At 36.1% G+C, this 9,814-nt stretch overlaps 1 protein-coding gene across 1 annotated transcript; it reads right to left on the bottom strand.

Annotated features, from left to right (window-relative positions):
- Positions 1-511: 511 nt before the first annotated feature.
- Positions 512-4,309, bottom strand: LOC131014197 (1-aminocyclopropane-1-carboxylate oxidase homolog 6-like). The gene is made up of 3 exons (XM_057942091.1): positions 3,554-4,309; positions 3,158-3,479; positions 512-923 (listed from the first exon to the last, which is right to left on the bottom strand). The coding sequence occupies exons 1-3, from the start codon at positions 4,048-4,050 to the stop codon at positions 645-647; spliced, it is 1,098 nt and encodes a 365-aa protein (XP_057798074.1). The 5' UTR covers positions 4,051-4,309; the 3' UTR covers positions 512-644.
- Positions 4,310-9,814: the final 5,505 nt, after the last annotated feature.

The raw sequence follows: 9,814 nt of genomic DNA, 5'->3' as shown, positions 1-9,814 counted from the left end.
TCGTTCCCGACCCCGCTCACACCACACCGCGTAAGTTGCGTCAGTGAAAGAGCCACAATTCTCCAATTCTCCTGAATTCGAATTTAAAATCGAGCTCCAAAATCGAGCCAAATTCGAGCCGAGTTCGAGCTCGAGATAGACGAATAATTAACGAACCGAATACGAATCGAGCTCGAACTAAATATTATTCCGTCGAGCTCGCTCGAGCTCATTTTAAAGCTCGACCTCGAGCTCGAGCCGAACTCGAGCCTACCCAAAATTTCACGAGCCGAGCCCGAGCCTGAAGGTATTCGGCTCGGCTCGGTTCGTATACAGCCCTAGTCATGAGTGTGATTATTCCAAAAAGAAAAAGCAACATGATTGCTCCAATGCAAATGTTAGGAACCAATTCCTCTACTTATACAATTATACATTTCGATTAAATGAAAAATAATACAAAAATCGCTGAACAAAAAAAGAAAAACAACACACCTTAAACTCTTGTAGCCCATGCCAAGGCAACAAGTAATCATTGTAGACCAACCAACCCCTTTATTATCATAAATCAATTGCCTTTTCCAATCCAAACAAACAACAACTAAAAACGAACAAATGATGAAGAAAGAACAAAAGGATGTACAAATTTTCACAACGAAACAAATAATTTACGACAAATTAACCAACGAATCAATGAGTTTGTAATTTGCAAGAGCAGAATGGCCACCTCGTGAGCTTCTCTTTTGGTAGTGTGTGACAAAATCAATATAGTTAACTTGCTTATAAAGAGCAGGATTATTTGGTGACACGACTTGTTTAATAGGCCCATAAATGTTAGTCATTTGTTGAGCACGAGGAAAGAAGAAGCATGCAACAGAAACTCGGCTCCCTCTCGACCTACACAGCACTCTATGCTCCACGCTCATCAACTTGTCATTGCTCATCAGCTGCATATAAATTTTTGCAAATTTATTACTTTAATTTCAAGTTACAAACACCTCTCAAAAATAAAAAAATCAAGTTACAAACATAACCAAATACGCGTTTTAATAAATTAATGCGAAAAAAATATATATGTTCCATACGTCTATACTTCAAAATAATTGGAATTTAATATATATATATATATATATATATATATGGCTACCGTGAAAACACTTCTTAAAATAAAAATAAAAACGTTTTTCAATGTACGGATTTTAGTTATGTAGAGCAAGTATGAATTCATCCAATAGGGTTACGAATTGTGAAAAATAAATTTTTGCTACCTTTTGGATTCGAACTCAGGACCACGAATTCATCCAACAGGGTTACGAATTCATACAGTTTTCCTAATTCTTATTTCTTATTTTAAGAAGTGGTCTCACGGTAGCCATTCCATATATATATATGACAAAGCTGAAATTTTAGAAACTCCGAATTGCAAAAAGTTGGTATGCAAAACTATTGTTTTTAGATTTGAAATACGTACGAATTATATAACATAACTAAATATACGTTTTAAACAGGGAGAAAACCACGTACCAATATTTGTATATACTCCATTTCTATATATACTAGTAAGCAGACATGCGCGTTTAAAACGATTTGATAAAAAAGATATATTAAAAGTGACCAATATTAGCAGGTAGTACTTTAGTTTAGTTGTATATTTTCATGAATAAAATAAATATCTATAAGAGCTAAACTTAAAAGGTTGATAAATTTAGTTTAAAAATAGATATCTAAAGAGCTAATTAAGAAGGCATGCGCGTGTTTATTACGATTTGATCAAAAAGTCTTTGATTAAAGGCTTTATATGAAAATAATTTAGTTTTCAGAACAAAAAATATGATAATTGTCTACTGCTGATAATTATTAATAATAATATTTGGACAATATATTGATTGGGGAGTATTTCTACGTACACTCGCAAGCACACATATGCCGTATTTATTGAGAAACTAAATTACAAAAAAATATAGTTCATAATACCATTTTAATTACCAAAAAAGAATTGGTGTCCCAAAGGTACAATTAATGGTTTTGAAATATCTTAAAACGTATATTTGTAATTGTGTTTTTTTTTAAATACTAGTACTTATCCAAATATATAATAGAATAGGGGACGACTGGAAATTTATTTGATCAACTTTAACATGCACAAGTATTAAAATAATGGGGTTGTCAAATATATGTAATATGTGGTTTCTTTATCAACAACTTCCAGCTAACTCTAGAAAGGCTAAATAAATTCATTAAATGAGATATTTTAATACGTTATTAATGGGATCTTTAAGAACAAAATTATTATATTATAGCTTTGGAACTTGCAAATTTAATTTGTTTGGTTAGCGAGAGACTCAATAAAAGTACAAGTTTTAGTCTAGCTCAATTCACAAAAACAAACTTCAAAAAGAATAAATGGCTTATTTCTTCAACGAATTCACCAAAACTAAATCGACTGATTAAATGGTCAAAACTATTAGAAATAAACTACTATGCATTTAGAAAAAAATCCCATTCTTCAATGAATTTGCAGATTTGAAACATTATATACATCTATTTTCCGAGAGAGTCTCCTCTCGCATTCTTTTTTACATTTAATTAGATTACATTATGTTTAGACATAAACACTCAAATTATGGCTTATGACTTATGAGATTCAATTACATTCGAATTTATTACTCCGCATTGAAAGTCAACCCATAGAGTTCTAAAATACATAGACCTCTTTCCCATTAATTACTGAGGTGTTTGGTACACTATTGAATAGAACGAAGAGGAATTGAATTGAATTGAATGGAACGAACGTAGAAATAAAATAATTATTCGCACATATATATATATATATATATATATATATATATATATATATATATATTATGCTTAATTTATTGAAATTGAAATTGGTGGTTACTAAAAAGATATTATATCGAGCAATGAAATGAAATGAAGATAGAAATCATAGTTCTATTTCTTTTTCCATTCCATTGTACGAAGCATGGTCCAAGAAATTTTCAATCAACCACTGGACTATTAAATAAAACTACCATATCGTCATCTCGTTAACTAATAATTTTGATGGAAAAAGAAAAAGAAAAAACAGAAAGCTTGCGTAAAATATCCGAATTTAAGTGCCGAATTTTAAATTTTACGAATAGACTTTGGATTGGAATTATGTGGCAACAATATTAGTTACCTGGAGGAAATCCCCAATGTTGACAATGAGAGCTCCGGGCACGGGCGGCACGTCGATCCAACGGCCGTCGTGTTTGATCTGCAGGCCGCCGGTGTCGTCCTGCAGTAACACGGTGAGAACCGTTGGATCGGAGTGCTCCACCGTGCCCAAGCTCTTATCCGGCTCGGGAGACGCCGGATAATAGAGGCACGTGAGATATTCACTCTCCATGCACTGCATCTCCGCCAACAGCTCCTTCCTCGCCCCTAACGCCTCCGACAGCAGCTCCGACAACACATCCCTCACTTTCACCATATGTTTCATGTACTCCATTATCTCATCCCTGAATCATACATATATGCCAACAAATTCAAAACTTGTCACATACAGTTGGCAGTTGGTAATAGCTGCGTTTACCTGCACACCGGGGGGACCAGCTCCGGGTCGATGGCGCCGTCGGTGAACTTGCAAGCGAACGCGTCCCTCCAGCTCGCCGCGTTGCCCTCCTCGAGCCGCGCGTTTATGGTGTAGAACCTCACGTCGGCGCTGCCGTCGGAGGTGTACAGCCCTTGCTTCGCCTCCTTGGGTTGCTCGTGAAGGCCCCGCGTGCCACGGAGCACGGCGTCCATCACGGCCGCGGGGATTCCGTGGTTGACCACTTGAAAGAATCCCCACGTCCGTGATGCGCTTCGAATCTCACCGATAGTTTCCGCCCGGACGCCCTCCAAGTCTATGGTGGGGATCGGGGCGTCCGGACGGGGCGCGGCTTCCGCGTCGGGCTCAGGCGGGCTGATGAAGAACCGCGGGACCTTGGTGATCCCGGAGTCAACGAGGCCCTTCACGCCGCCTTTGGATTTCTCGAACTCCGCCACTTCTTTATCCCAATCATAATCATTGTCATCGTTTTTTCCCATCCTATTTTGGTTGTGTGGCACAAGTTGTTGGTGTAAAGAAATAGGCACAAGTGATTATAAATATTTGTGAAATTTATAGGTTAAGCAAACATGTGGGGAACATGGTTGTCTCAAATTCTGCTGTTCTTGATCATAGACAGCTTGCTAGTTAGTTGACTTAGCTACTTGATATAATTTGTTTTATATAACGAAATTCGTTTCTTAAGCTTGTAAGCCACGGATTGAGGTTGAAAAAATATATAGTAATAAAGATCATGCTAAATTCATGCCTTATTCTAGTAGTTCACATACTACACAAAGATATGTGGAACATGCTTCATTAATCCAACAAACAATAATTCAGCTGTCCCACTTGTTTAAATATGGATGTAAGCTATTAACGGAAGAAAACAGCATTTTCAAGAAACTCCAAGAATTTTAGATGGGTAATGAAATAATTTTTTTGCTCCATTTAGGATTCAAACCCAGGTTTTGCATTCATCCATCGTATATCTTGATGATCGAATGGCTTAAAATGGTCATCCGTTCTTATTTTATTTAGTGGTTCTTATTTAAACCTCTCCATATATATATATATATATCACTATTTAATCGAGTATAAATTGGGATTATTAATTATACGAGTGTATAAGTAAAAACAACATATTGCTATATAAACTTGAAATTAATAAGTGCAGAAGACATTAATTAGTAGAAGTCGTGAGAAAAAAATGATGTTACCTGATCAGTTGAAGAATAAATGTTGCTAAAGTGTTGGGGGTGGAAGCAAGTATATTGATCACGAGTAATGCTAAACAGCCACAATGTGGCTGCCCACAATTTACTTAAGTAGAAAATAATTTAATTTATTTAACATATTTTTTAAAATAAAAATAAGATTTAGTCATTTTATCATATTCCCTACATTATAGTAATTCTTTTGCAATTTTTTGGTAACTTTTTTATTTTTGTTAAAAAATAAATTAAAAATAAAAAATGCAAAAAAATAAAATAAAAAAATAAGTACAATATAGAGAATATAATAAAATAACTAAATCTTATTTTTATTTTAAAAAATAAATTAAATAAATCAAGATTATCCTTATTATATTAGTGTGTGGGTGACCACAATGTGGCTGCATAGATTTATTGATCACGAAAAGGGGTGGTGTTATTATATAAATATAAGGGTTATTAGCCCGTAAATACATGAACTTTTTATATTTTCTGAAATTTAACATGACTTTTATTTTTAGCTCACAAATACACGAACTTAGCATTTTTTCTGATTTTTGACATTGACAAGAAAAAAATTTAATTTACTATTAACGTGAAGGTCGGGATACCATGTCATTCACTCTCAAATCAAAATAATGAATCAAATTATTCTATTCAAGTGCATATTTCGTAGTCCACATCATGTATTCCGGCCTCCGCCTCAACAACAAATAGAGTTTTTTCATGTCAATGTCAAAAATCAGAAAAAATGATAAGTTCGTGTATTTGTGGGCTAAAAATAAAAGTCATGTTAAATTTCAGAAAATATAAAAAGTTCATGTATTTACAGGCTAATAATCCTAAATATAAATAGGTAGCATTGAAATAAAACATTAAATGTAGTGGATGGGAATTTTGTCATAAAAGAGAGACACATGGAATCATTATTTTAATAGATAGAGATTTAAAAAACAAAAAGGAAACCCTGAGGAGGACAAAATTAATATGGAAGTGGAATTGAAGAGCAGTTGGGAATTCGAGTGTCCTGAAAATGCCGGTAAGAAATTTATATCATGATCAGTATCTGCAATTCTGCATGCTACATCTCCACTCGTATAAATTAATTTTGTTTACACAACACACAAAACACACGTATTCTTAGATTTTAAAAGAGACAAAAATGATCATTCGCAAAAGCCTATCAATGGACTGGGTTTTCTTAAAATTAATTGAGTCTGGAGATTTTTTAGGACAATAACTTATGTTGATTTGGAAATTAGGACAAAAACTTTTGGATTTGTAAAAATAGGACATTAATTTTTTTTAGAGTAAAAATATGACACTAATTAATAAGCGTCGTAAAAATAGGACATTTCTCGGCCGATAATTGGCCGAAAAATATCCTGCGGATGCAACACTTATTAATTAGTGTCCTATTTTACTCTTAAAAAAAATTAATGTCCTATTTTTACAAGTCCGAAAGTTATTGTCCTAATTTCCAAATCAATCTAAGTTACTGTCCTAAAAAACCCTCGAACTCAAATTAATTTAAAGAAATGGTGAGAATTCTTCATCTCTAACTAATAACAATTAAAACTAAATGAAAGGAGAACCCGGCTTTGAAGTCTGCTTTTAAATCTGTGTTTTCTAGTCTTTTTTCCAAAACTTATTACTCCTTCCGTTCCATATACATAGATTTGTTTTTCTTTTTCGGATTTCCCATTTATATATACTTATTTTCATAAAAAGTAATATTTTTTTTATTCATTTATTATAATTTACTCTAATTTTAATACATCATTAAATAATACTCCCTCCATCACACTCCAATAGGCTCATTTTTTTTGGGACGTCCCACTCCAATAGGCCTAGTCTAAAATTAGAAATAATTAGGGCTCTAATTAAAATTATAACTGTTAGGTCCAGAGGGTCTCGAATAGGTGTATGGGGGGGGGGAATACACCTATGGGCTATTTTTAAACAATCCTCAATCAGAGAGATCTCAGTCAGAGATCAAAACGAAACTTCACATGCAAACAAAGACTCATGTTTTACTGAAATCAGTTTTGACCAAACAGGGTTGACGACTGATACTGAAAGCTCTTCAGTAAAGAGTTATCAATTAAGTTGCTGGAACTTAACTGATGCAAGTAAGGGCTTCAATCGAGTTTGCTAAGACAGAGATGATAACACTTTTCCTGACTATCAAAAGATAGATCAGTCAGATTGATATCATACGCAGCGGAAATTAAACTTAGTTACGCAATAGCCTCGGTGGAGCACGTTGTTGGTTATTAGGTTTCTCTTTGCAGTTAATCAGTGTTCAGTTTATCAATTGAAATAACACAAGTAAGAATGTAAAACTGAAAACTGTAAACAACACAGAGACTTTTACGTGGTTCGGAAAAACCCTTTCCTACATCCACGGTTGGTTGATCAGACCAACAATCCACTCCGCAAGTGCTTAACAGGTGCACTGCAAATCAAACCGTGTGCTTGCCGGGTGCACACAACCGTACCACTAAAGAAAACCCTTCTTCAGGACCCACGCTTCACTCGTGTCGGATTTCTCTGCTCAACACAACCCGTGCTAAGACTTCTCACTCAGAGTCAGAGTACCTTCCTGAACTCTGAAACACTCAAACACTCTTATGGGGGGAGGTTTGATCGAGTGCCAACTATGCTTACAAAGAACAAGTTCTTTGAAGCAAGTTTGACCTTTGGCTTCTGGGTAAACAGAGGTTTGCCTAAGGTCTAAGAGAATGTGTGTAATCAGCAGTGACTGATTTTGGCTTTGGAATTCTCTTCTTCGATTCAAGCTTTGGGGAGATTTAAGCTTTAGGCTGAGTAGAAATTTCGGCAGAGCTTCAGCTTATGTCGTTGAATCGGTGAAGGTTGAAGTGATCCTCGAGCGCTATTTGTAGGAGAACTCTTGAATAGATCCGTTGGCGTAGATCGTGATAAACATGCATTTTTACCTCTTGGTGTGTCATTTTTGATGCTTAGTTGTGAGGATTTTGTGTGTTTGATGGTCTATTTGAGCTTATATTCGTTTATGGTCAAGAACTTGTTACTTGCTTGTGTTTGAACGAATTTTCAGAAATAATGAAGCAGAATTTGGAAGAATTGGATGAAATACAAGTTGTAGTTCGTCTCGAGAGGAGTTTGTGAGCGCAAACGGATCATAAATCGGAGTTCGGACGAGAGAGAACGAGCCAAAACAAAATCACTGCACAAAGCTGTCAGGAGTTCTGTTTCGTCACGCGGGCCAGCCATGCGGCCGCGCGACGTGGCCGCGCGAGTCGCCGTATTTCCGCCCAAAATTCGTTTTTTTAGCGATTTTGGGTATTTTTGAGAGCTACAAGACCTAGGGCATATAAATACTCCCCAAGAACTTATTCTCTGCAGCTTTTATCACCTTTTATGATCTTTTATCATCTTTTACATCTTTTGGAGAGCTTTGAGAAGACGGAGAACACCATTGGAGCAAGAACTGAAGACTCTCGAATTCTACTACGGTTTCATTGTTGAATGTTTATTTGTGTATTTGAGATATTGATTTTTAGTCATATGTCTATGTGTGGCTAGAATCCCTTTTTCCCAGGGTTTAGGGAGTAGACATGATTTGATTTTCTGACTGTTTGATTCAATTAATTGAGATTGTTATTCCTTTTTATGTTCTTGTTTTAATTGTTTGCTTTATTGATTGGCCACCAATTTAGCATAATCATAGGTTTTAATTTGAGATCGGGAGATGATAATTATTACCTGAACTAAGAACATAGAACACATTTATTTTAATTCTAAAGGGAATTGATAATTGTGAGGGCATTAATCCTAGGAACTTTTAGGAGTTACATGTTAGAAGTGTGATCCAGGGATGGTAGCCTTGCATGTAATCAACGGTTTGTATGCCACGGGAGTGGGTATGAACTAGCTTAGAGATTGCCTTAGGAATCATCTGATTAATTGAATTGAACATGTTAGTTAGGAGAATCTGTTGAAACCTTTGCCTTGGGAAATCTTCTCTTATCTGTTTCTCTGTTTCACAGCTTGATTTTTTTCTTTCCAGTGTTTATTTATTTATTTAGTTTAAAAATAAAATTCTCAATTTCGTTTGTCCAGATAGAGTAAAATAATTTAGGATAGGAATTGGTTAATTCAGTCTCTGTGGAATACGACCTTGCTTGCTATTGTACACAATTGCACCCGTACACTTGCGGCGTGTCAAATAAAATAGCGAACAAGTTTTTGGCGCCGTTGTCGGGGACTGATTTTTATCAGTACTATCTGTTAATTGTTTGATACTAATCTGGATTTTTATTTCTGTTTATTTATTTTTCTGTTCTTTATTTTTTTTCCTGTGGTCCTGATTTTTGGTTCTGAAGTTTGCTAGGTAGTTCTATGGCTACCGCAGAAGAAGTCCGTGCTCTCAAGGAGCAACTGCAGCGTTTGATTGAGGCGCAGGAAAACCGCAATGCTCAGAAGCAGCTTCCTATCAATGAGGCGTTCACTCCGCAGTATCAGTATCATGAGCCTCCAAGAGTCAACGCGAATAATTTCGAGCTTAAGACTGGTTTGATCACGATGGTGCAGCAAAACCAGTATGGAGGCAAAGCTGTGGAAGATCCCAATGCGCATCTGGCGCAATTCCTGGAGCTGTGCAGCACTGTTAAGATGAATGGAGTCCCTGATGACATTATACGACTCCGCCTTTTCCCATTCTCACTCAGGGATAAGGCAAAGTCGTGGTATCAAACTCTACAGCTGGGAGCCAATCCAGTATGGGGGGACCTGGCAGATCTTTTCCTGCGGAAATTCCATCCTCCCGGGCTCACATTGAAGTTAAAGATGGAGATTCTCCAATTCCAACAGTTCGATGGAAAGACACTAGCAGAGACATGGGAGAGATACCAGGAGAAGTTGAGAAAGTGCCCGTCCCATGGCTTTGATGAGGGGACTCTGGTGGTCATGTTTTATAACGCTTGTGGGGAGCGCACCAGGATGTTCATGGATACAGCTGCAGGGGGCTCATTGCTCAAGAAGGGGAGTTCTGAAGCTATGGAGA

This window comes from Salvia miltiorrhiza, chromosome 3, assembly GCF_028751815.1.
Source record: "Salvia miltiorrhiza cultivar Shanhuang (shh) chromosome 3, IMPLAD_Smil_shh, whole genome shotgun sequence".
In the NCBI taxonomy this organism is placed as follows: Eukaryota; Viridiplantae; Streptophyta; class Magnoliopsida; order Lamiales; family Lamiaceae; genus Salvia; species Salvia miltiorrhiza.
Note: the sequence above shows the minus strand (reverse complement) of the source record. Positions and strands in the feature narration are given on the sequence as shown.